The 26,871-nt window shown below is 44.3% G+C and overlaps 2 protein-coding genes across 2 annotated transcripts in view; one reads left to right on the top strand and one right to left on the bottom strand.

Moving 5' to 3' along the window:
* LOC137180461 (calpain-2 catalytic subunit-like) overlaps positions 1-15,894 on the top strand; it is a 23,342-nt gene extending 7,448 nt beyond the window's left edge. The window contains exons 5-21 of the mRNA XM_067585849.1: positions 589-757; positions 1,958-2,041; positions 2,166-2,251; positions 4,089-4,163; positions 4,245-4,405; positions 5,899-6,068; positions 7,745-7,756; positions 7,881-8,092; positions 8,179-8,215; positions 8,321-8,386; positions 8,462-8,519; positions 8,608-8,672; positions 9,154-9,222; positions 9,298-9,376; positions 10,992-11,108; positions 11,668-11,726; positions 15,587-15,894. Of these exons, the coding sequence (XP_067441950.1) occupies positions 589-757; positions 1,958-2,041; positions 2,166-2,251; positions 4,089-4,163; positions 4,245-4,405; positions 5,899-6,068; positions 7,745-7,756; positions 7,881-8,092; positions 8,179-8,215; positions 8,321-8,386; positions 8,462-8,519; positions 8,608-8,672; positions 9,154-9,222; positions 9,298-9,376; positions 10,992-11,108; positions 11,668-11,726; positions 15,587-15,610 (1,543 nt within the window). The 3' untranslated portion in view covers positions 15,611-15,894. The remainder of the gene's footprint in view (positions 1-588; positions 758-1,957; positions 2,042-2,165; positions 2,252-4,088; positions 4,164-4,244; positions 4,406-5,898; positions 6,069-7,744; positions 7,757-7,880; positions 8,093-8,178; positions 8,216-8,320; positions 8,387-8,461; positions 8,520-8,607; positions 8,673-9,153; positions 9,223-9,297; positions 9,377-10,991; positions 11,109-11,667; positions 11,727-15,586) is intronic.
* Positions 15,895-15,900: 6 nt separating this feature from the next.
* Positions 15,901-26,871, bottom strand: part of aars2 (alanyl-tRNA synthetase 2, mitochondrial (putative)) — a 31,655-nt gene continuing 20,684 nt past the window's right edge. The window contains exons 13-23 of the mRNA XM_067585844.1: positions 25,920-26,089; positions 25,701-25,814; positions 24,021-24,161; positions 20,992-21,129; positions 20,211-20,314; positions 19,995-20,103; positions 19,010-19,135; positions 17,965-18,075; positions 17,725-17,808; positions 16,387-16,500; positions 15,901-16,303 (exon numbers count right to left, since the gene is read on the bottom strand). Of these exons, the coding sequence (XP_067441945.1) occupies positions 16,136-16,303; positions 16,387-16,500; positions 17,725-17,808; positions 17,965-18,075; positions 19,010-19,135; positions 19,995-20,103; positions 20,211-20,314; positions 20,992-21,129; positions 24,021-24,161; positions 25,701-25,814; positions 25,920-26,089 (1,379 nt within the window). The 3' untranslated portion in view covers positions 15,901-16,135. The remainder of the gene's footprint in view (positions 16,304-16,386; positions 16,501-17,724; positions 17,809-17,964; positions 18,076-19,009; positions 19,136-19,994; positions 20,104-20,210; positions 20,315-20,991; positions 21,130-24,020; positions 24,162-25,700; positions 25,815-25,919; positions 26,090-26,871) is intronic.

Below are 26,871 nucleotides of genomic sequence, written 5' to 3'. Positions count from 1 at the left end.
GTTTAGAATAGACACAGCACACACAAACTAACACTAAACTGAACTTAAACACTGTCTGAAACATGGATGATATATTGAAGAAATACATCAAATGATAACCTGTTATTCAGTTTTCTTTTACAGTGTCGGCGGGGATGGTTTGGGTTGTTCAGTATTCAGGACCAGCTTTATTTTCCGAGAGGTTCACACTCACCAGGACTGTGACTCCAGTTTCTAGTGACACAACAACGTGCAGAAAGGATAATTCAACATAAACATATCAATGTTATGAACACTTCCTCTGTTGATGTTTTAATCGTGGTGTTCCTCAAGGCTCCGTCCTCGGCCCGCTGCTGTTTTCAACATACATGCTTCTCCCACCGCTGTTACGCAGATGACACACCGTTATATGTCCCTCTTCAAAGCATCGACCCAGCAGCCCTGATAATCTGTTTGCCTGCCTCAGTGATTAATGTTCCCAAAAATGTCTCAGATTGAACATCAGGAAGTCTGAGGTCATTGTTGTCCCACTAATTCTACGAGCCTGCTTCACAAAAAGCTTGGTTTCCTGCCAGAAACATTAGGCGGTCTGCTGTGATGTCATCGCAGGTTGAACGGCTGCTACGAGGCTCTGTCCGGAGGAACGACCACCGAGGGCTTCGAGGATTTCACCGGAGGCATCGCTGAGGTCCACGAGCTGAGTCGGCCCGGTCCGCATCTGTTCCACATCATCCAGAAAGCTCTGAGCCGCGGATCGCTGATGGGCTGCTCCATCGACGTAAGCCGACAGGAGAACAGCTCCACTTACTTCAGATTCAGTTTCACACGTGAAGATCGTGGTGTTGTTTGGTTATTGTGATGTTAAATAGACATAAACTACAGATTAGTGCTAGAAGGGTAATACATGAGTAAACATGACTATATTTACTGTTTCTAGATCCTGTGATTGTTTTTATGGTGTTTTTGTTGACAGTACAGAAAGACGAGAAACTTGGGGACACCACTATTAGTTTTTATCAAAGAATAGAAGGGTTTCCCAGTGTTTCCAGTGTTTCCAGTTAAACCAGCAGTCAGGTGTCTGTAATCGTTCCTCCTGTTCATACTGGATATTAAATCCACAGTGTGTCCACAAAGTCATTTAAAGTCTGTGTGAAGCTTCTATTCAGCTTCATCAGTGTGAGTTTCGTCACATCAGTGGATATCTGACACATTTACAGTCTGTAGCATCTGATTCTGTTCAGTCACTATCGCTGAGTGAGGTAACACGATGGTGATCGAGCCTACGGCCGCTGATGAAAGCATTCGAATCACGAGCGGCGTAGTTAGAGACACCTGACGCAGCGGACCGGCTCTTCAGTTCGCTCGTGCTAGCGTGACGTCACACGGTGACTCTGTTTAGATCTCTGCGAGTGACGTCCGAAAACACACCTGCAGTTACCGTTTAACGCCACACGGTGCCGCCGAAGAGAACAAAACGGAAACCTTTGAGACTTTAAGACTCACTGGAAAAACTGTGGACACGTCCTTTAAAGTAAAAACTAAAACTACAGACTGGAGATGATCAGTGTTGTCAGAACATTTGACTTAATACATAAATCTGCTAAAATCAGTTTGACAATGATTAAAAACTAAAGATCGTTCACAGTTTCAGCAAGAAAAGACTTTTGAAATGTTTAAAATGTGTCTGAAAATCAGCTGCTCTGGTAGAGCTGCAGTGATTATTTGATTAGTCGATTGATAAACAGTGTGAATATTTTCTGGTTTCTTTAGTCTCTGTGACAGTAAACTGAAGATCTTTGAGTTGTGGACAAAACAAAACATCTGAGGACGTCGTCTTGGACTTTGGGAAACACTGATCAACATTTTATGGACCAAACAACTAATTGATTAATTGAGAAAAATATCAACAGATTGATGGATAATTAAAAATAACGGTTAGCTGCAGCTGTCAGTGTTACAGGCTGCTGTTTTGTTTCAGATCACGAGCTCGGCCGATTCAGAGGCGGTCACCTCTCAGAAGCTGGTGAAAGGCCACGCCTACTCTGTGACAGGTGCGGCTCAGGTAAGGACACGCCCCCTCCCGTAGAGCCCCACCCCCTCAGTGTACATCACACGGAGGGCAGAGTTCAGTCTGAAAACATGAACTTATGTGTCTCTGTCATCTGCTCTGCTGTGATTGGCTGCAGGTGGAGTACCGTGGCGACATGGAGAAGCTGATCCGCATCAGGAACCCCTGGGGTCAGGTAGAGTGGACCGGAGCCTGGAGTGACGAGTGAGTACTAATACACACTCAGTACACAGGAGTACTTTACTATAATACACACTCAGTACCCAGGAGTACTTTACTGTAATACACACTCAGTACACAGGAGTACTTTACTGTAATACACACTCAGTACCCAGGAGTACTTTACTGTAATACACACTCAGTACCCAGGAGTACTTTACTATAATACACACTCAGTACACAGGAGTACTTTACTGTAATACACACTCAGTACCCAGGAGTACTTTACTGTAATACACACTCAGTACCCAGTACTCCTGTGTACTGAGTGTGTGACCCCCCATTTGCCCTCAACTGGGGGGTCAGCTGGGGGGGGGGGGGCGACTGAGGGGGCGACTGGGGGGGCAGCTGGGCGGCAACTGGGGGGTCAGCTGGGGGGGCGACTGAGGGGGCGACTGGGGGGGTGACTGAGAGGGCAGCTGAGGGGGTGACTGAGGGGGGTGACTTAGGTGGCAGCTGAGGGGGCGACTGGAGGGGGGGGGGCGACTGAGGGGGTCAGCTGGGGGGGCAGCTGGGTGGCAACTGGGGGGTTAGCTGGGGGGGGCGACTGAGGGGGCGACTGGGGGGGCAGCTGGGCGGCAACTGGGGGGTCAGCTGGGGGGGCGACTGAGGGGGCGACTGGGGGGGGCGACTGAGAGGGCAGCTGAGGGGGCGACTGGGGGGGGTGACTGAGGGGGCGACTGGGGTGGCAGCTGGAGGGGCAGCTGAGGGGGCAGCTACCCTCTCGCTCCCCTTCTAGAGGGGGTGACTGGGGGGGGCGACTGAGAGGGCAGCTGAGGGGGCGACTGAGGGGGCGACTGGGGGGGGGGGCGACTGAGAGGGCAGCTAAGGGGGCGACTGGGGGGGCGACTGAGGGGGGTGACTTAGGTGGCAGCTGAGGGGGCGACGGGGGGGGGGGCGACTGAGAGGGCAGCTGAGGGGGCGACTGGGGGGGCGACTGAGGGGGGTGACTGGGGTGGCAGCTGGAGGGGCAGCTGAGGGGGCAGCTACCCTCTCGCCCCCCTTCTAGAGCCGCCGCTGGTCTCACTGCACACAGAGACTCTAACAGCCGCAGTGATGGTCGCCTTTTCTTCACTGTAAAGCTTCTGGTCAACTCTTGTAATAAAAATTAGCAGGTTGGAATTTGACCAGTTTGGATCAAAACAGCAACAATAACATCAGGACTCTGTTACTGGGAACCAGTTTACACACAACGAGCTGCAGCTACAAACTGTCACATTTATTATGAAACGATGTGCAGATTCAAAAGATACACAAGTTATCACCAATCAATAACAGTGACATGTCAGCTTAACCTTTACATACTGTTCATATTCTGACCCATAATTAGTCTCTATACCAAATCTGTTTTTATTGATAAATACCTGATCAGTCATTAATAAACAGTGATTTCAGAGTTTATTCTTTAGGTTTCACACTATTTGTTTATGGACAGTCGCTGTTTATCTGTCTGTCCTTTCCCGTCTACACACAGTCTGTCATTGTCCTTTCAACAGCCAGGTGCTGCTGGGTTAACCTTTAACCTTTAACCCTGTTATCTCTGCAGAGCAGTTCATAGACACACAGGATCATAGAACAGTATCACAAGAAGTATAACATTTTATTTTTTCCATCACAGAGGCACATTTTTTAGAAGTTGAAATATTTTAATTTTTGTATGTTCTGGTTCATAAAATCATAAAATGTGGGGCTGTTCCTACTACTCTCAAATGTAAAAATGGGTCAAGTAAAATACAAAAAACTGGGTCAGAACGTCTGCTTGTGTCGAGTGTGTTTCTGGGTAACTGGTTGACTGTATGTGTCTGATGTTTTGTGCTCTCAGTTCGATGCAGTGGCGTCAAATCAGCGACGAGGACCGAGAGCGTCTGAGTCATCGCTCGGAGGACGGAGAGTTCTGGTAAAACTTTTATCTCCAGACTGACTGAACTTCAGCAGCAGGTGTTCTGGGTGAAGTCAAACCCTCCGCTCTGTCTTCCAGGATGTCTTTCACTGACTTCCTGCGACATTACTCGCGGCTGGAGATCTGCAACCTGACGCCCGACGCGCTGAACGACGACTCCGTCTCCAAGTGGGCTCTGTCCAAGTTTGAGGGCAGCTGGAGGAGAGGATCCACCGCCGGCGGCTGCAGGAACTTCCCCAGTAAGTCCAGCAGCAGCTTATTACAGGAAACACTGAATCAATATGAAGCACTGACAACGTTTCACTGTCTCCAAACAGTCAGAACAGCGACTGCTGGGCAACTGTAGATATTGCACGTGTATGGCTGAATTAAATCTGACACTGAGATGAAACAGTCAGATTATAATTACTGCTTTCTTTGTTGTTATTCTGATAAATAAAAGCAGCTGTTTGTAGATATTGTGGCAGATTCACAACCAGCGCGGCACCAATGGAAGCAAATCATCGCTACAGTATTTGAATTATATCAGCAACTGAATACCAACATTTGAAATTTAAAAGTTATATTCAAGTTTCTGTATTTCAGTAAACTCAGTTCATCTAAAAGTTCAAGTCAAAAACTCTGTTTGCTGAAATACACTCAGATTCAGGTCTGAGGACTCTGAGGAAAAGCAGCTGAGAGCTCCGGCCTATCAGGTTACCAGACGCCAGTCATGTGACCCAAGAACATGAACGCCGGCCGTTCGGACTCAGTTGCTTCTCCTCGACAGACATGAATTTTACATCTTGAATTTTAGATCTGAACCGAGCTTATTTAAATAGTTTTTGAATATTAAACGCCGGAATTTTCTATCTGAAGCTGAGAAGCTTAAAATAAATAAACTGAAAGGAAGGATGTGTGATGATATCGTTCAAAGGAAGAGCTGACGAAGTTCTTATTTTGAAGACGTTTATTAGACGATGGCCATCGGGTCCATTCCATGTATAAAGATGGTCTGGGCAACTTACCACTGTCGGTGCATAGCTTATATGGGGTTACACATCTGTATCTTATCACATGAATAACATAGGTTCTCCATGGGCACTAGGTCAGTTGGGAGCCATCCATCAAGTAATTGACAGCTACCTCACAACATATTATGTGTCACAACAAACCACATCTGGACCAGTTCCAAACTTGACCAGGGACCCATTGTTTGTATCTCTAAGGTCCCTCCGAAGGGCCATACCATATTACCTAAGGTGACATGCAGACTCTGAAATGTTTATGTCACATGTCCAACACCCAAAATCAGTAAAGTACATAGAGTCAGATAAAAATCATACTAACAAAAACTTATACTAGAAATAAAGTTTTTGAAATTGAAATTCAGGAAGACGGTTTTCAAAGTCAAATATCTCAGTGGTATTTAAATGTTCAGTTGTGATTACATTTCAAATGTTGGTATTCAGTTGCTGATATAATTATAATTAGATTTTCTTCCATAAATTCCTCTCTGACACCAGTGAGGCCTACCGACATGATCGCTGGCAGTCACATGATCGCTGGCAGTCACATGATCGCTGGCAGTCACATGATCTCTGGCAGTCACATGATCTCTGGCAGTCACATGATCGCTGGCATTGACACATCTTGCTGTGATATTTAGGCTGTGAAAGGTCGACACTGTGTCGAGTGTAACATCACTAATTAAAGGCCTTCAACCTTCTCTGACGTTTACTTTGTGAATCAGACTCGTTCTGGACGAACCCGCAGTTTCTGATCCAGCTGGACGAGGAGGACGACGACCCGGAGGACGGTGAGGCCGGCTGCAGCTTTGTGGTCGGTCTGATCCAGAAGAACCGCAGACGCATGAGGAAGATGGGCGAGGACATGCACACCATCGGCTTCGCCATCTACGAGGTGAGCAGATTCATCTGAGACAGTGGTGGGAAAATAGTGGCCTGTGGGCCAAATCTGGCCCTCTGACAAAAAGATTTGACCCCATAACAAAAGCTGAAGTTTCCCTTTTTATAGATGACATCAAATCTTTTCATAAATCCACAGTAGATATAATACATACATAAATACAGATGTAAACTAGGGATGCACGATATTATCGGCACGTCATCGGTATCGGCCGATAGAAGCTCATTCAGTCCTGTAGGAACTGCTCGCCTGGCGCAGACGCCAAAAAAAGTTTCTAGCTTCCGGGTTTGCTTCACTGCGGCCCAGTGACTGTGCGCAGTAGTGTTTCCCCCGCTGGCTCCGCCCACGAGCTCTCACTCAGCCCGCAGACATTGTGATGACGTCACGGACAGAAGTTTTACAAACATAAAACCTCCACGGATTAAAAGTTCATAACAGAAAGAGTCATAATTGACGTTGTTTGCAGTTCGAGGTGTCGTGTCAACAGTTTTACAGACGTCTGTTTTATGATGGTGGTCTACGGGGGAAAGCAGGGGGATTTTTCGCTGCAATACCGCGAGTGGCCACTGGGAAAAACTGTCTGCACGGCTGAGCGGCGGCGCCCCATCAGCTCTTATTATACATCCGTATTCACCTGTAATATTCGGCTGCACAGATAGGAAACACTTCGGCTGACAGGATGTACCACTCTGGGGGAAAAAAACTTCTTTTTGGTTTATAACGGCGGTTGTCAACCAGCGTATTAGGTGCATTAGCGCCACCTTCTGGTCCGGAGTGTGGACCAGAGATTAAATCCTGCACATTAATCCTGTCTGTCTAATAAACTCAATGAAAACTCTACTGCTGCTCCCACTTGGCAGGTTCATTAAAGGTTTAATGCTGAGCTCCTGAACTCCAGTCTTCCTCAGTTCTTCCTTCATATATTGTCTTTATTGATCATACTTAGTTCAATCTATGCTGCAGGTATAATAGTCTATAATATGTGCATATATCGGTATCGGCAATCAGCCACAATGAGTTGGAAATATCGGCATAAAAATCCAATATTGTGCATCCGTAATATAAACACAACGCTCATGTAAATCCCAATAACATCTTCTACACTGATGCAGATGGAACAGATCTTTGTCAGTAACAGAACTTCAGCTTCCATTATTGAGAGGATTATTAGAACTTATAACCTCAGATACAACCCTTCAACTGTTTCAGTGAGTCAGACAGGAAACCAAAGACACGTCTCGTTTGTTTTCAGTTTCTCAAACTGGACTAATCTTTAACTTACTACAGCTGATTGGAGATCTCTGCAGGATCGGCAGGATAGAAGACGGATGGATGGATAAAACATCCGCGTTCAACCCTGAAGCTGAGCTTCATAAACCAGATGACATCTGTTCTACGCTCATAACACAGTGTTGTTCTCATGTGTCCAAGATCAAAATAAAACATTAAATCCAAAAGCACAATTACTAAATTAAAAGTTCTAATTATTTAGATGTTTCTCCTGGGCTCTGTGGGAGCAGCAACCATCCAGCTACGAGCAGATGGGAGTCGCTGCTGTCGACGTCCCAGTGATGCATAAAGCTGTTTTTAAAAGCTTTTAGTAACAGTCATCAGAAGCTCTGAGAGGAAAAGTTGAGTTCTGAGTCTGAATCTTCTTTCTTGTGTTTCAGGTTCCTGATGAGGTACGAAGGCGGACGTGTTGACTCCAGTCTTCAGCAACACCTGCTCTCTCACTGTTTGTTGCTCAATATTTCACTTCATGTCGTCTCCTGTCAGACACTGTTTTCTCCCTCGTCTGTCTCTCAGTTCTGCGGTCAGAGGAACGTCCATCTCAACAGGAACTTCTTCTTGCGTCACGCCTCCGCCGCTCGCTCCGAAACCTTCATCAACCTGCGAGAAGTCTGCAGCCGCTTCTGCCTGCCGCCCGGCGAGTACCTGATCGTCCCGTCCACCTTCGAGCCCAACAAGAACGGAGACTTCTGCGTCCGCGTGTTCTCCGAGAAGCAGGCCGACTTCCAGTAGGTTCACACGGCGGCTGGAGGACGCTGTGACACGTACGTTCACGCGCAACATCATCTGTTAACGTGTTTGTCTGTTTCTGCAGAGAGCTGGATGATCCCGTCGAGTCCAGAGTTGAGAAGGTGAGACTGAAAACACACAGAACAGGTTTCATTCGTGCTTTTAGAAAACAGATCAGTTGAGTTATTGTGACCTCGTCCTTCAACATGTGCGTGTTTTGCTCTCAGATTGAAATTGACGAGGACGACGTGGACGATCGGTTCAGAGGTCTGTTCGGACAGCTGGCAGGAGGGGTGAGCTGCTCTTCAACACGTTACCTTCATGTCTGATGTTTGATGTTAAACTGACAGAAACGCTCTCCGCTGCAGGACTGTGAGATCAGCGCCTTCGAGCTGCAGAGGATCCTCAACAAAGTGGTGACCAGACGTAAGAAGATGATTAAAGTGCACGTCAAAGATCTGCAGGTGAGTTCACCTGTCGGACCTGCAGTGACTCGTCCTCTGTTCTCCGACAGGTTCTGACATCCAGACCAGCGGCTTCAGCGTGGCGACGTGTCGCAACATGGTCAACCTGCTGGACGTATCCTTCCACTGGTTACTGATGCTGACAGAAGAAGCTCAGTGAAGCTGCTGAAAGCTGATCAGAGCAGCATCTAGTGGACACCAGAGAAACTGCAGCTGCTCTGATTACAGCTAAAACTATATAACTAATTAAATCAATTAGAGAAATAACAGAAATTAATTGGCAATAATTTTGATAATTCATTAGTAATTGTGGTAAAATCTTCTGCTGTCAGATCTGAAGAGATGAAAACTAACATTTCACTTCTTTCTTACATTTAATAGTCAAAACAATGAATCAATTAACTGAGAGAATAATCAATAACTGTTACTTGCAGCTTTAACCCTGATTCAAGTTTTAGTTTGTAGAGAAATGAATCAGCTGAGTGGAAACAGCAGGACTATAATAATACATATATGATGTGAAGCAGGTGTTAAACCTTCTATGTGGGTTTGAGAAGCTCTGAAACGAGAGCTGAACTCCTGAACTCGCTGTGCAGAAGGACGGCAGCGGTAAACTGGGTCTGCTGGAGTTTAAAGTGCTGTGGACGAAGATCGAGAACTACCTGGTGAGTTTGTGACGACGTCTTTAAGTCGTCGCCGCCGGCGACGGTGCGACTGTTAACTGCTGTTTTCTGTGACAGAATATTTACCGTCAGAAGGACGTGGATAACTCGGGGACGATGAGCTCCACAGAGATGAGGATGGCCGTGGAGGAAGCTGGTAAAACACTTTGTCAAAGTTTGAATATTTGTTTTTATTTCCTGAAGTTTCCTTTAAGCTTCATCCTGACAAAACAAACTCAAACAGTAAATCTGTCTTTGCATCAGTTTACCGTCGATTTAAGACATTTAAATATTTAAACTTCAAACAACAGTAAAGCTTTTTCTTTCTGAGTCACAAAGACTCATTTCAGGCGTTTTAGTGATTATAAATATTAAAACTTCAACATCAACTTTCTTCTGCCAATAAAACACATTTCAGACAAAGAATCCACATTTTAAGATATTTGAGGTCATTTAAATGTTTTTTCTTTTCACTTATATTTTAAATAAACAATATGAAATTTGTGCTGCTGGGTCTGTCAATCAAAACAATAACAAAACAAGGAGCTTGATGATGTCATGAAGTGGCGAGGGATCATGGGAGTTCTCCTGGTTCAGATTTAATAACAGTTAATAACATTTAATAACATTTAATAACATTTGATAACATTTAATAACATTTGATAACATTTGATAACAGTTAATAACAGTTAATAACATTTAATAACATTTGATAACATTTAATAACATTTGATAACATTTAATAACATTTGATAACATTTAATAACATTTGATAACAGTTAATAACAGTTTATAACATTTAATAACATTTGATAACATTTAATAACATTTGATAACATTTAATAACATTTGATAACATTTGATAACATTTAATAACATTTGATAACAGTTAATAACAGTTAATAACATTTAATAACATTTGATAACATTTAATAACATTTGATAACATTTAATAACATTTGATAACATTTGATAACATTTAATAACATTTGATAACATTTAAAAACATTTAATAACATTTGATAACATTTAAAAACATTTAATAACATTTGATAACATTTAATAACAGTTGATAACATTTGATAACATTTGATAACATTTAATAACATTTGATAACATTTGATAACATTTAATAACAGTTGATAACAGTTGATAACAGTTGATAACAGTTGATAACATTTGATAACATTTAATAACATTTAATAACATTTGATAAGTTAATAACATTTAATAACATTTGATAACATTTGATAACATTTGACGTTCAATAACAGTTAATGACATTTAATAACATTTGATAACATCAGTTAACATTTAATAACATTTGATAACATTTAACAATTAATAACAATAACATTTGATAACATTTGACGTTCAATAACAGTTAATGACATTTAATAACATTTGATAACATCAGTTAACATTTAATAACATTTGATAACATTTAACATTTAATAACATTTAATAACATTTGATAACATTTGACGTTCAATAACAGTTAATGACATTTAATAACATTTGATAACATTTAATAACATTTGATAACATTTGATAACATCAGTTAACATTTAATAACATTTGATAACATTTAACGTTCAATAACAGTTAATGACATTTAATAACATTTGATAACATTTAATAACATTTGATAACAGTTAATAACATTTAATAACATTTGATAACATTTAATAACATCAGTTAACAGTTAATAACATTTAAGAACATTTAATAACAGTTAAAGTGTATCAGCGTTGTGTGTTTCTGTGTTTCAGGGTTCAGTCTGAACAATCCGCTCCATCAGGTCCTCGTCGCTCGATACAGCGAACCAGATCTCATCATCGACTTCGACAACTTTGTGGGCTGCCTGGTCCGACTGGAGACCATGTTCGGTCAGTCACACACACACACACACACACACACACACACTGTAACACACACACACACACACACAATAACACACTGTAACACACACACACGTGTCTACACACTATCACCACTTTAAATAACACACTGGCATCATTTTATAGACAGAAAATGTGTAAATAATATATAATTATAAGATAATTATAATAAAATGTCAGAGTAAAAACTCAACGATGTGAAAGAAATGAATTAATGACAGTTTTAATGTTTAATTGTGACGTCTTTTTAGTTATTGTTGAAAATAGCATCTAAAGACTAAAATGTGACAAACTAAATAATCTTCACATCTGGAAGTCCAGCGCAGATTCACGTCCATATAACATCATAATGTTACGAGATGTTTTTAGAGATGTTTTTAGAGATTTATCTGCTCAGGAAGATTCTCAAAAACAAATATAGAAAACTGATGTTTACTTGAGTTGTTTGTTTTCATTAAACACGTCTGTGAATCATGTTTTTATTTGTGGATCATTCAAAACACGTTTGTGGCTGTTATTGAGATGAATTTCTGTTTTCTCTCCACAGACACGTTCAGCGCTTTGGACAAAGACCAGTCAGGAAGCGTCGAGCTGAGTCTTCTAGAGGTACGAAGCGTCTGCTCTATTACAGACACTGAATGACAGACATGATGCATGTGAACTCACCTGTAAGCACAAGTAAACACTAGGAAACTAGTAAACACAAGGAAACACTAGTAAACACTAGTAAACACAAATAAACACAAGGAAACAAGTAAAAACTAGTAAAAACAAGTAAAAACAAGGAAACACTAGTAAACACAAGTAAACACAAGGAAACAAGTAAAAACTAGTAAACACTAGTAAACACAAGTAAACACAAGGAAACAAGTAAAAACTACTAAAAACTAGTAAACACTAGTAAACACTAGTAAACACAAGTAAACACAAGGAAACAAGTAAAAACTACTAAAAACAAGTAAAAACTAGTAAACACTAGTAAACACAAGTAAACAAGTAAAAACTAGTAAAAACAAGGAAACACTAGTAAACACAAGTAAACACAAGTAAACACAAGGAAACAAGTAAAAACTACTAAAAACAAGTAAAAACTAGTAAACACTAGTAAACACAAGTAAACACAAGGAAACAAGTAAAAACTACTAAAAACTAGTAAACACAAGTAAACACAAGGAAACAAGTAAAAACTAGTAAAAACAAGTAAAAACAAGGAAACACTAGTAAACACAAGTAAACAAGTAAAAACTAGTAAACACAAGTAAACACTAGCAAACACAAGTAAACACTAGTAAACACAAGGAAACACAAGGAAACAAGTAAAAACTAGTAAACACTAGCAAACACAAGAAAACACTAGTAAACTAGGAAACACAAGTAAAAACTAGTAAACACTAGCAAACACAAGAAAACACTAGTAAACTAGGAAACACAAGTAAACACAAATAAACACTAGTAAACTAGGAAACACAAGTAAACACAAATAAACACTAGTAAACTAGGAAACAAGGAAACTAGTAAACACAAATAAACACAGGGAAACAAGTAATAACTAGTAAACACAAATAAACACAGGGAAACAAGTAAAAATAGTAAACACAAATAAACACTAGCAAACACAAGTAAACACTAGTAAACTAGGAAACACAAGGAAACTAGTAAAAACTAGTAAACACTAGTAAAGACAAGTTAACACTAGTAAACACTAGTTAACACTAGTAAACAAGTCAACACTAGTAAACACTAGGAAGTGCAAGGCCTTTTCTGTATTTCGTTGTATTTTTTGTATTCAGGTGTGTTTTCTGTATTCAGGCGTGTTTTCTGTATTCAGGTGTGTTTTCTGTATTCAGGCGTGTTTTCTGTATTCAGGTGTGTTTTCTGTATTCAGGTGTGTTTTCTGTAGTCAGGCGTGTTTTCTGTATTCAGGTGTGTTTTCTGTATTCAGGTGTGTTTTCTGTATTCAGGTTTGTTTTCTGTATTCAGGTTTGTTTTCTGTATTCAGGTTTGTTTTCTGTATTCAGGCGTGTTTTCTGTATTCAGGTTTGTTTTCTGTATTCAGGCGTGTTTTCTGTATTCAGGCGTGTTTTCTGTATTCAGGCGTGTTTTCTGTAGTCAGGTGTGTTTCTGTATTCAGGCGTGTTTCTGTATTCAGGCGTGTTTTCTGTATTCAGGCGTGTTTTCTGTAGTCAGGTGTGTTTTCTGTATTTAGGTGTGTTTTCTGTAGTCAGGTGTGTTTTCTGTATTTAGGCGTGTTTTCTGTATTTAGGCGTGTTTTCTGTAGTCAGGTGTGTTTTCTGTATTCAGGCGTGTTTTCTGTATTCAGGCGTGTTTTCTGTAGTCAGGTGTGTTTTCTGTATTTAGGCGTGTTTTCTGTAGTCAGGCGTGTTTTCTGTATTCAGGCGTGTTTTCTGTAGTCAGGCGTGTTTTCTGTATTCAGGTGTGTGTTTCTGTATTTAGGCGTGTTTTCTGTAGTCAGGCGTGTTTTCTGTATTCAGGCGTGTTTTCTGTATTTAGGCGTGTTTTCTGTAGTCAGGCGTGTTTTCTGTATTCAGGCGTGTTTTCTGTAGTCAGGCGTGTTTTCTGTAGTCAGGCGTGTTTTCTGTATTCAGGCGTGTTTTCTGTATTTAGGCGTGTTTTCTGTAGTCAGGCGTGTTTTCTGTAGTCAGGCGTGTTTTCTGTAGTCAGGCGTGTTTTCTGTAGTCAGGCGTGTTTTCTGTAGTCAGGTGTGTTTTTTGTATTCAGGCGTGTTTTCTGTAGTCAGGCGTGTTTTCTGTAGTCAGGCGTGTTTTTTGTATTCAGGCGTGTTTTCTGTATTCAGGCGTGTTTTCTGTATTCAGGCGTGTTTTTTGTATTCAGGTGTGTTTTCTGTATTCAGGCGTGTTTTCTGTATTCAGGCGTGTTTTTTGTATTCAGGCGTGTTTTCTGTAGTCAGGCGTGTCAGGCGTGTTTTCTGTATTCAGGTGTGTTTTCTGTTTTTAGGTGTGTTTTTGGTATTCAGGTGTGTTTTCTGTATTCAGGCGTGTTTTCTGTATTCTGGTGTGTTTTCTGTAGTCAGGTGTGTTTTCTGTATTCAGGCGTGTTTTCTGTATTCAGGCGTGTTTCTGTATTCAGGCGTGTTTTCTGTATTCAGGTGTGTTTTCTGTATTTAGGTGTGTTTTTGGTATTCAGGCGTGTTTTCTGTATTCAGGCGTGTTTTCTGTATTCAGGCGTGTTTTCTGTATTCAGGTGTGTTTTCGGTATTCAGGTGTGTTTTCTGTATTCAGGCGTGTTTTCTGTATTCAGGTGTGTGTTTCTGTATTCAGGCGTGTTTTCTGTATTCAGGTGTGTGTTTCTGTATTCAGGTGTGTTTTCTGTATTCAGGTGTGTGTTTCTGTATTCAGGTGTGTTTTCTGTATTCAGGTGTGTGTTTCTGTATTCAGGCGTGTTTTCTGTATTCAGGCGTGTTTTCTGTATTCAGGTGTGTTTTCTGTATTCAGGCGTGTTTTCTGTATTCAGGTTTGTTTTCTGTATTCAGGCGTGTTTTCTGTATTCAGGCGTGTTTTCTGTAGTCAGGTGTGTTTTCTGTAGTCAGGTGTGTTTTCTGTATCTAGGCGTGTTTTCTGTAGTCAGGCGTGTTTTCTGTATTCAGGCATGTTTTCTGTATTCAGGCGTGTTTTCTGTAGTCAGGTGTGTTTTCTGTATTTAGGTGTGTTTTCTGTAGTCAGGCGTGTTTTCTGTATTCAGGTGTGTTTTCTGTATTCAGGCGTGTTTTCTGTAGTCAGGTGTGTTTTCTGTAGTCAGGCGTGTTTTCTGTATTCAGGTGTGTTTTCTGTATTCAGGCGTGTTTTCTGTAGTCAGGCGTGTTTTCTGTATTCAGGCGTGTTTTCTGTATTCAGGCGTGTTTTCTGTAGTCAGGCGTGTTTTCTGTATTTAGGTGTGTGTTTCTGTATTCAGGTGTGTTTTCTGTAGTCAGGCGTGTTTTCTGTATTCAGGCGTGTTTTCTGTATTCAGGCGTGTTTTCTGTATTCAGGCGTGTTTTCTGTAGTCAGGCGTGTTTTCTGTATTCAGGCGTGTTTTCTGTAGTCAGGCGTGTTTTCTGTATTCAGGCGTGTTTTCTGTAGTCAGGCGTGTTTTCTGTATTCAGGCGTGTTTTCTGTAGTCAGGCGTGTTTTCTGTAGTCAGGTGTGTTTTCTGTAGTCAGGCGTGTTTTCTGTAGTCAGGCGTGTTTTCTGTAGTCAGGCGTGTTTTTGGTATTCAGACGTGTTTTCTGTATTCAGGCGTGTTTTCTGTAGTCAGGCGTGTTTTCTGTATTCAGGCGTGTTTTCTATATTCAGGCGTGTTTTCTGTATTCAGGCGTGTTTTCTGTAGTCAGGCGTGTTTTCTGTATTCAGGCGTGTTTTCTGTATTCAGGCGTGTTTTCTCTTGTTGCTGTAAATAAATGTATCAGAGTATTTGCTGCTTGATGATGTAACTCCGTGACTCTCCTGCAGTGGCTGAACGTGTCTATGCTCTGAGGAACCAGGACCACATGGATCCGGATCCTGGACGTGATCTTGGTCTTGATCCTGGTCGTGATCAGGATTCAGCTGCAGCTAAATATTCTGGTGATGGAGTTTGGTTCCTATAATCTTATATAACAGTGAGGGAGACGGTGTTAGAGATACAGAGGTGACATCACAGTTATTCATGTTCTGATTGGTCCAGAAGACTCTTCTGTTTCTGTGTTTGACAGGTTTAGGCTTCCAAACAAATGCTTTGGTAATAAAAACTGTTCTATAATAAATAATGAAACACTGAACCAGTGTGAGCTGTGACGTTTTTATTTCTTTTAAAACAAAGACATGTAAAAAATATCATCCCTGTTAAATAAACCTTCACACATGAACCTGTCGTCCAATGAGAATGTCCCGACTGCAGCTGTGGGCGGGGCTTACAGTCACCTGTACCTTCGTCTGATCCTACACAGACTGAATGTGGAACCTGGTCTGAAATGTATTTAATCAACTGGTTGAGGAGTGACATCACAATATCATGTGACATCACCGTTCTGTTCTCTGGCGAGCGAACTCCTCTGCCCACCTCAGAGCCGCTGTGATGTCACTGCTGCTCCCCGTTCCCCTGGCAACCAGCGCCGAGCCCCCGGCGCTACCCCCAAGGTGACGACACACTGCCACCGCCCAATCAGAGGCCGAGAGAGACGCTGTCTCCTGAAGAGAAAGAGAGGACAGCCAATCAGACGTGTCAAACAAGACCCCGCCCCCTCTGTCACTGACAGACGTGTCACGGTTACCTTGGGAACCTGACAGGCACACAGAACCTTCCCAGAATGCCTCTGGTGGGCGAGCAGCATCACGTAACTATGAGGAGAGACGGAGCTCAGCTGGTTCACCGTCTTCATCACCACCTGACAGGAAACACAGACATTCAGTAAACCCCTCCCCCGACCAAGGACTGTCCAATCAGAGCATAGCAACAGCAGCTGTGACCTTACGTTACCTGTGACTCATCAGTTAAAACGTAAACATCGTACCGTCCCGAACACACAGAATATGTTCAGTGATGGACAGTAACTAAGTACATTTATTCAAGTACTGTACTGAAGTACAGTTAGAGGTACTTGTACTTTACTTGAGTATTTCCATGTGATGCTACTTTCTACTCCACTACATTTATTTGACAGCTTTAGTTACTTTTCAGATGAAGATTTGACACAATGGATAATATAACAAGCTTTTAAAATACAACACATTGTTAAAGATGAAACCAGTGGTTTCCAACCTTTTTGTCTTTTGACGTCTTACAAAAAGCAGTGTGTAGTCGGGGTCACATTTCACATGTCTATGAGTTGTTAACAGCTCCACCAAATAGTGATTTTTCCCTCTAAACTTCTCACATGCTTTCATTTCAATAAATGTTCAAATGATCCAATATTTCAGCAAAAATCAAAGATTAGAGAAAAAGTCCAAAAACTGAAAACAGATTTGTGTATCAGAACTTTGTTTTTTCTTCTTTCCTCTCCCATTAATCATCTCACCACCCCTCAGATTTATCTGCTGACCCTTTGGAGGGGCCTGAAACATGTAGTTCATGGTGAGAAGCCCACCAGCATCCCTGAGTTGAGACTGTTCTGTGAGGAGGAACGATGTGCAGAGCTGATAAACACTTACTGGAAATGTTTGGTTGAAGTTATTGCTGCAAAGGGGGTCACACCAGTTACTGAAAGCAAGGGTTCACATACTCCCACAAATATGTAAGATTGGATCATTTTCCCCAATAAATAAATGTAGTTTATTTTTTTGTCTCATTTGTTTATTTGGGTTCACTTTGTCTAGTTTTAGGACTTGTGAAAATATCTGATCATGTTTTAGGTCATATTTATGCAGATATAAAGGGGTGATGGGGTGTGAAAGGGTTCACAAACTGTCAAGCAGCACTGTATATGGATCTAACTATGTACTTTTACTGTAGTATTTTTACATTGCTGTATTGGTACTTTTACCACAGTAAAGGATCTGAGTACTTCTTCCAGCACTGACTGTGTAGAAGTTACAGTCAGCTGCATGTTTCCTCACGATTATTAGAAGCTCCTCTGTTTGTTTATCATCATCATCAGAGGATGAGGACATACCGACTCAGAGTCCGTCTCCACAGAGTCCACCAGCAGATGCTTCCTGCCGTTCTTCTCCAGCAGAGCCTGAGCTCTCACTGCAGCCTGCGCAAAGCATGATGGGAACCAGACAGGAGAGGTTCATTAACAAACTGACTGAACACAACAGTATTCATAAAAAAGTGATTCCAGCTTCAGGATACAGGACAGTTATGGTCACATGTTTATAATTCTGTTTGCAGATGTTTGTTTGAGCCTCACCTCTCTGCTCTCCAGCTTCCTGGTGGCAGTGTTGCTGCTCCTCTGCAGAGCTTTCAGGCGGCTCTGCAGCTCTCTGCGCTGCCACTGAGGCACAGCAGTGCTGTCTACAGCCTGTCAGACACAGCACAGGTCAAACACGCACACAAAGTAACATCTGCTGTCTACAGCCTGTCAGACACAGCACAGGTCAAACACGCACACACACACACAGTAACATCTGCTGTCTACAGCCTGTCAGACACAGCACAGGTCAAACACACACACACAGTAACATCCGCTGTCTACAGCCTGTCAGACACAGCACAGGTCAAACACATAACTGTAACTGTCACTACTGGAACTGTCAGTACTGGAAGGGTCAGGACTGGAACTATCAGGACTGGAACTATCAGTACTGGAAGGGTCAGGACTGGAAGTGTCAGTACTGGAACTATCAGGACTGGAACTATCACTACTGGAACTATCACTACTGGAACTGTTAGTACTGGAACTGTCACTACTGGAACGATCAGGACTGGAACTGTCAGGACTGGAACTGTCAGTACTGGAACTGTCAGTACTGGAACTGTCAGGACTGGAACTGTCAGTACTGGAACTGTCAGGACTGGAACTTTCAGGACTGGAACTATCAGGACTGGAACTATCAGGACTGTAACTGTCAGGACTGTAACTGTCAGGACTGGAACTATCACTACTGGAACTATCACTACTGGAACTGTTAGTACTGGAACTGTCACTACTGGAACGATCAGGACTGTAACTGTCAGTACTGGAACTGTCAGGACTGGAACTATCAGTACTGGAACTGTCACTACTGGAACGATCAGGACTGTAACTGTCAGGACTGGAACTGTCAGTACTGGAACTGTCAGTACTGGAACTGTCACTACTGGAACGATCAGGACTGTAACTGTCAGGACTGGAACTGTCAGTACTGGAACTGTCAGGACTGGAACTATCAGGACAGGGTAATGTCACAGCCAGTGATGAGCAATCTTTCAACATCAGCTGACTGGCTGCAGGGCATGATGGGTAGTGTACTTACATCAGAGACCACGCCCACCTCCTTAGCGAGACGCTGGGTGGAGTCAAGACAGGAGGGGGCGGAGCCTGACAGTCTGGCTGCCAGAGAGTCCACATCCTGAGACAACAGCTGACCCGCCTCCCGAGCCTGAAGAGACAGACACGAATTTACAGAAACAGACAATAAAAAGATCAAAAATTAATTATCAACAACAAGTAATATAAATAAACACAAGATGTGTGTTACAGCCGACATCTGCAAGAAAACAAACTAACAGATCAGTTCAATCTGAGCTCATTTACACACATGAAATTAATTCAAAGTTATTATTAGTTTGGATTTATGCAGATTGTCTACATAAGAGAAACGTGCTCATAATGTGTGTTTATATCTGATTACGCTTGACTGACTGTGTGAGTATGAGTCAGTGTGCTGTGGACCTGTACTATTATTATTAGTAGTAGTATTAGTAGTATTAGTAGTATTAGCACTATCAGTAGTATTAGTAGCATCAATAGTATTGATAGTATTTTGGGGAAATTAGCCTGGATATAAATGATCCAAATAAACCAAACGTCAGTCAAGCTGCAGATAAATATCATTTTCATTATCAATTAATCAGCTGATTAATTAATTAATCGTTGTGGTCGACAAAATGAACACAATGAAAAACACTGGTTAGAGTTTTCTAAAGCCAAAGCTGACGTCTTTAAACGTCTTATTGTGTCCAACCAACCGACCAAAACCCGAAACATTCAGTCATCCATCAGCTGATCAATTAATGGTAGTATTTACAAATACACACTGGAAAAACTGTGAACTCACCCTTTAAACTCTGCGGCTCTTTATGTTTTACCAGTAAGCCGAAGTTAAAAACATCTCACCAGTGATTCTTGATGTAAACCAGCAGATACATTAAAGAGTTAAATACATTCAGCTCTCTGCTGCCCCCATGTGGACAAACATCAGTTATTACAGAGTTACCAGCAGGATGATGTTTACTGACCCGTGTGGCGTCGCGTCCCGTCACCGCGACGATTCGACTGATCCCTCTGACCAGCTGTCTCTCTGACACGATCACCAGATCCTCGATGGCTCCGGTCTGCAGCAGGTGACTGAACACACACAGACGGACGAACATGTTTACCGTCCGACATCTACAGCCTACAGACAGTGTGACAGACAGGTGGACAGATGTGTTACAGATGTGTTACGGTCTCACGTTCCGCAGCAGAGCTCCACAGACGTCTGTCTATCTGTCTGATTGTCCAGCAGCTCAGAGACCGGCACCGCCACTGACACCACCCGGACCGGGTCAGGATACACCTGCAGAGACAGGAAGAGACAGGTCCGGTCTCAGCAGCAACTCTGCTCATCAGTATAAATCCAGCCTTGGATCATGAGTCTCATATTTCCCATGAGTCCTAGAGGCTAAACGTCACAGCTGGACAGAGACGCTGATGCAGGAGGAAACAACGAGGAGCTTCATGGACAAAACCAAGATCCGCTGACGTAATGTTGCCTTCACTTACTGTTGGAAAGATTTTCATGTTTACATCATCTGACAGCTCAGGAAGGTTGTTTGATAACTGGGTTTGTCATAAGAGGGTTTAAAATACTGAGTGTTAACATAATGACGTTGCATCCGTTAAGTTTGGGTTTAATTATCTTATTTTTTCCTTTTCAGGTGCTTCTGGATTATTAAGTTGGAAATATTAAAGCTCCTGTGCTACTTGTAGTTCTTTTCATGGGAGCTGTAGTTTTTTTTGTACCATGTGGAGAGAAAGTTGCCAGTAATAAGTGATATCTTGGAGATAAAGGTTGTGCAGCCGAGCTTCAGGAACAGAGTGATGAAACAAACGAGTTACAGAAGATAGACAGGAAGTGATGTTTCACAACAAAAGCCTTCCATCGTTGCAGGAGTTCCATGGCTTTTATTGTGAAACATTAGCGGGAAGTGTATCAACAGTAGTTTATAGCAGAGAATGTTTTCAGTTTGTCACCTCGTCCACCGTCCTCAACCCTGCGATGCTCCTGGCGCTCTGCAGAGGAAGCTCCTGGCTGTGGACGATCTGATTGGCTGAGATGATGCTGTTAATGCAGCTCTCCACCTGCTGCAGCTGAGAGACACTCAGAGAGCCCTGAAGAAGAAACACGTTAAAACCAGCGGTCACGTCTACACAACTCAACACACAGACACTCAGATCAGAACGACGACACTGAACCAGATCTGTTGTTATAATCAGCAAGAAACTGTCTCCTCACACGGGTTAAACATTTCATAGTTTCCCCCTTTTCTCCCCTTCTGTCCCTCCTGTCCCTCCGTAGCCTCCCCTCCTGTCCCTCCTGTCCCCCCTGTCCCTCCTGTCCCTTCTGTCCCTCCTGTCCCTCCTGTCCCTCCTGTCCCTCCATAGCCTCCCCTCCTGTCCCTCCTGTCCCCCCTGTCCCTCCATAGCCTCCCCTCCTGTCCCTCCATAGCCTCCCCTTCTGTCCCTCCTGAGCTTCCGTAGCCTCCCCTCCTGTCCCTCCTGTCCCTCCATAGCCTCCCCTTCTGTCCCCCCTGTCCCTCCATAGCCTCCCCTTCTGTCCCCCCTGTCCCTCCATAGCCTCCCCTCCTGTCCCTCCTGTCCCCCCTGTCCCTCCATAGCCTCCCCTTCTGTCCCCCCTGTCCCTCCATAGCCTCCCCTCCTGTCCCTCCTGTCCCCCCTGTCCCTCCTGTCCCTCCATAGCCTCCCCTTCTGTCCCCCCTGTCCCTCCGTAGCCTCCCCTTCTGTCCCTCCTGTCCCTCCGTAGCCTCCCCTTCTGTCCCTCCTGTCCCCCCTGTCCCTCCGTAGCCTCCCCTCCTGTCCCTCCTGTCCCCCCTGTCCCTCCGTAGCCTCCCCTTCTGTCCCCCCTGTCCCTCCGTAGCCTCCCCTTCTGTCCCCCCTGTCCCTCCATAGCCTCCCCTTCTGTCCCCCCTGTCCCTCCGTAGCCTCCCCTTCTGTCCCTCCTGAGCCTCCGTAGCCTCCCCTTCTGTCCCTCCTGTCCCTCCTGTCCCTCCTGTCCCTCCGTAGCCTCCCCTTCTGTCCCTCCTGTCCCCCCTGTCCCTCCGTAGCCTCCCCTTCTGTCCCTCCTGTCCCCCCTGTCCCTCCGTAGCCTCCCCTTCTGTCCCTCCTGTCCCTCCTGTCCCTCCGTAGCCTCCCCTTCTGTCCCTCCTGTCCCCCCTGTCCCTCCGTAGCCTCCCCTTCTGTCCCTCCTGTCCCTCCGTAGCCTCCCCTTCTGTCCCTCCTGAGCCTCCGTAGCCTCCCCTTCTGTCCCTCCTGAGCCTCCGTAGCCTCCCCTCCTGTCCCTCCTGTCCCTCCTGTCCCCCCTGTCCCTCCGTAGCCTCCCCTTCTGTCCCTCCTGTCCCCCCTGTCCCTCCGTAGCCTCCCCTTCTGTCCCTCCTGTCCCTCCTGTCCCTCCGTAGCCTCCCCTTCTGTCCCTCCTGTCCCTCCTGTCCCTCCGTAGCCTCCCCTCCTGTCCCTCCATAGCCTCCCCTTCTGTCCCTCCTGAGCCTCCGTAGCCTCCCCTCCTGTCCCTCCTGTCCCTCCTGTCCCCCCTGTCCCTCCGTAGCCTCCCCTTCTGTCCCTCCTGTCCCTCCTGTCCCTCCGTAGCCTCCCCTTCTGTCCCTCCTGTCCCTCACAGTGCCGTTTTGTATCACTGAGGTTAAGTTGTGCAGGAAAATGCTGCTGCACTATTTTCTTGTTTTCTAATAAGCAATAATTATGCAATAATTATGCATTATTAATGCATATAGTTACTGTCGGTACTGTTACATTACTGAGCTGTTTCCTGTTGTTTGGTATCATTTGTATAACGGCAGGCTGCGCTGCATCATGTACACTTCTGGTCTCCATTATTGGCACCTTTGAATTGCTTGTATAACCTGTTCAATATCTTCAGTAATAAATGGAAATTTTGTATCATCAGAGGATTTGAAGAGGATGTCCAAAGTAATTCAGCAACAAAAAACATCAACTTACATGTAGTAATTTCAAAGAAGAAATAGAATATATGACGGGGACAGTAATAAAGGCACCCGTCCTTAATATTTGGCAACGATGACTGCCTCCACCCGTCAGCTGCTGGTTTCTCCCGCTCTTCCTTTGCCATTTGTTCGAGCTCCTGAATGTTTGCAGGATTCCTCTCCCCAGGTTTCAGCTCTCTCCAAAGGTTTTCATCAGGACTCATTGCTGGACAGTTTAAAACAGTAAATGTTTTCCTTTTCAACCATTCCTGAGTGCTTTTGGATGTGTGCTTTGGGTCTTTATCATGCTAGAGAACCTAGTTTTCTTACACTGGGGAGCACCCTCAAAGGCTTCTCTCATTGATTCCCCTTCTTCACAGGTGCATAATTATCAAACTTCTTAATAACGTTGGGAACTGTTGAAACAAGGACACCAAGGTCTTTGGAGAGGTCTTATGTTTGGTTATGATAGCACTTCAGATGCTCTCAGACAGCTCCGTCGTCCTGACCGTTGTGAATAAGGAACAGGGAATAACAAGTGGCTTTTTCAAGCATTAAAGCCATCATTCATTGGCTAGTTCAAGTCATGTGGGCACTGACAAATTATCACAGGTGAGTCTGATTTCTAATTTATCACAGGTTGGTTAAATGATATGAAGGGTGCCGATACCAGTGTCACAGCAATCTTTCAGTTTTTATAGTTTTTTCCTCCTGTTTTTAAAAAAATTGATATTGTTTCTTCATTTGCTGTTCTGCACCAAACATAAGTGTCTATAGACCAAAGCTGTTACATGCTACATGATGTACTTACATTTCATGGGTGCCAATGATGGTGACCAGAACTGCATATTGTTTAGCGCTGCAGAGGTTTTAGCGTCTATTTGTGTGAGATGTGTAGCAGAGACCAGAAGAGTATTCATACACGTCCTCTGAGTCGTCTCCTTACATCTCACCACATCTGTCACAACTGCATTTGATTTGTTTGAAAGGTGCTTTGTGAATAAAGTTTGATTGATTGATTGTCAGTCTAAAGACAGTTTCTCTGACCTTGACACTGAAGTCGAAGCGGAGCCGGTCAGCTGACACATGAGAACCTCTCTGCTGGACTGACGGACCCAGAACCGTCCTCAGAGCGAAGTTCAGGATGTGAGTCGCCGTGTGTTTCACCATACAGGACAGCCGGTGGACCTGACGGAGACACAGAGAGACAGTTCAGACCGTAGACCTGACGGAGACACAGAGAGACAGTTCAGACCGTAGACCTGACGGACACACAGAGAGACAGTTCAGACCGTAGACCTGACGGACTCATAGAGAGACAGTTCAGACCGTAGACCTGACGGACACACAGAGAGACAGTTCAGACCGTAGACCTGACGGACTCATAGAGAGACAGTTCAGACCGTAGACCTGACGGAGACACAGAGAGACAGTTCAGACCGTAGACCTGACGGAGACACAGAGAGACAGTTCAGACCGTAGACCTGACGGACTCATAGAGAGACAGTTCAGACCGTAGACCTGACGGACTCATAGAGAGACAGTTCAGACCGTAGACCTGACGGAGACATAGAGAGACAGTTCAGACCGTAGACCTGACGGACTCATAGAGAGACAGTTCAGACCGTAGACCTGACGGACTCATAGAGAGACAGTTCAGACCGTAGACCTGACGGAGACATAGAGAGACAGTTCAGACCGTAGACCTGACGGACTCATAGAGAGACAGTTCAGACCGTAGACCTGACGGAGACACAGAGAGACAGTTCAGACCGTAGACCTGACGGAGACACAGAGAGACAGTTCAGACCGTAGACCTGACGGACTCATAGAGAGACAGTTCAGACCGTAGACCTGACAGAGACACAGAGAGACAGTTCAGACCGTAGACCTGACGGAGACATAGAGCCAACAGCCAACAATTTGTCCAAAACTGTAGTATGAAACCAACAGTATGTGGACTGTATACTATTTTCAGGGAAATATTACGCGTCTCTAACCGGCGAGGAGGCTCTCAGGAAGTGACGGGATAGTTACAGCTCAGTGCGTCTGATTCACACTACTGTTTACTGAACGATAGAACACATGTTGAGTACGTAGTGCACAGTGTGTGCCACAGTCAGAGCGCCACCTACTGACAACAGGAAGTCAACCTTATGTGACAAACATCATCTGATTTACATGAAATGTGTTTGGTCTACACATGATATACAGCAACATGATGTATAATTATGTATAATGTTCTCCAGCACAGGAAGTGATATTTAACTCTGTTGATGAAGATGTTTATGCACTTCAGCTGCTTTCTGGTAAATACGTCACTGCATCTTGTTGCTCCACAATACGCCGCCGACGTGCATGAAGGTGCGAGGGCTCGATCATCACTGCTTGCTTTAATTATTATTGTTGTTATTTATATTTTTATAATCTTATACTATAATCTAGGGCTATTTATTCTGTTTTAAAGTTTATTATTATTATTATTTTTATTTGGTGGATACCTCTAAATACTACGTTACCCATGATCCTTGGCTGCTGTTGCCATGGAGAAGAAGCCAGAATCTGAAAGTGACTTGCTGAACGTTTCATTGGAATTTAAAGATAAACGTAGAATCAGAACATGAAGCTCTCATGTTCTGATCGGATGTTAGTGGTGAAATGCATCCTGGGAGTTATAGTTGATTTCTCTCCTTCAGGCTCGTCTCCAGCTGAGCTGTGATTGGTTACCTGGTCCAGGTGCAGCTGGACCTGGTCTCCAGTCTTCAGGCTCTCGGCTGCAGTCACCTGGTGGACCACGTACCCCCCTGCCAGGACCACCGCCTCCACCGGGAACAGCACGTCCTGCAGACAGGAAGCAGACAGGAAGCAGACACACCTGCGCTCAGAGCTCACCTGCACACGCAGCAGCTACACATGATGCACCTCCTGCATGAGGTGTCAGCTCACCTGCAGCCCATCCCGGGTGAAGTAGCCCCGGTCATGTGACTGTCCTCCCTGCTCGGCGTAGAAGCAGGTTCGATCCAGGATGACGCCGCAGCGCTGACCCTCGCTGACCTCCGACACAAGAGAGTGACCGTCATACAGAGCCACCACCGACGCACGGCATGCTGGGAACACTGCGAGCAGGAGGCAGTTCAGCAGGTAAAAGACACACAGGTGGAGAAGAGAAGTTAAAGTTCAGTTAGACCTCAGAAAACTGTCACTGTCACCCTCACTGTCACCCTCACTGACACCATCACTGTCACCATCACTGTCACCCTCACTGTCACCCTCACTGTCACCCTCACTGTCACCCTCACTGACACCCTCACTGTCACCCTCACTGTCACCATCACTGTCACCCTCACTGTCACCATCACTGTCACCCTCACTGTCACCCTCACTGTCACCCTCACTGTCACCCTTACCGACACTGTCACTGTCACCCTCACTGTCACCATCACTGTCACCCTCACTGTCACCATCACTGTCACCCTCACTGTCACCATCACTGTCACCCTCACTGTCACCCTTACTGTTACCCTCACTGTCACCCTCACTGTCACCCTCACTGTCACCATCACTGTCACCCTCACTGTCACCATCACTGTCACCCTCACTGTCACCATCACTGTCACCCTCACTGTCACCCTCACTGTCACCCTCACTGTCACCCTTACTGTCACCCTCACTGACACCCTCACTGTCACCCTCACTGTCACCCTTACTGTCATCCTCACTGTCACCCTTACTGTCACCATCACTGTTACCCTCACTGACACCCTTACTGTCACCCTCACTGACACCCTTACTGACACCCTCACTGTCACCCTCACTGTCACCATCACTGTCACCCTCACTGTCACCCTCACTGTCACCATCACTGTCACCATCACTGTCACCATCACTGTCACCATCA

The sequence above is a fragment of the Thunnus thynnus genome, chromosome 3 (assembly GCF_963924715.1).
Source record: "Thunnus thynnus chromosome 3, fThuThy2.1, whole genome shotgun sequence".
NCBI lineage: Eukaryota > Metazoa > Chordata > Actinopteri > Scombriformes > Scombridae > Thunnus > Thunnus thynnus.
Note: the sequence above shows the minus strand (reverse complement) of the source record. Positions and strands in the feature narration are given on the sequence as shown.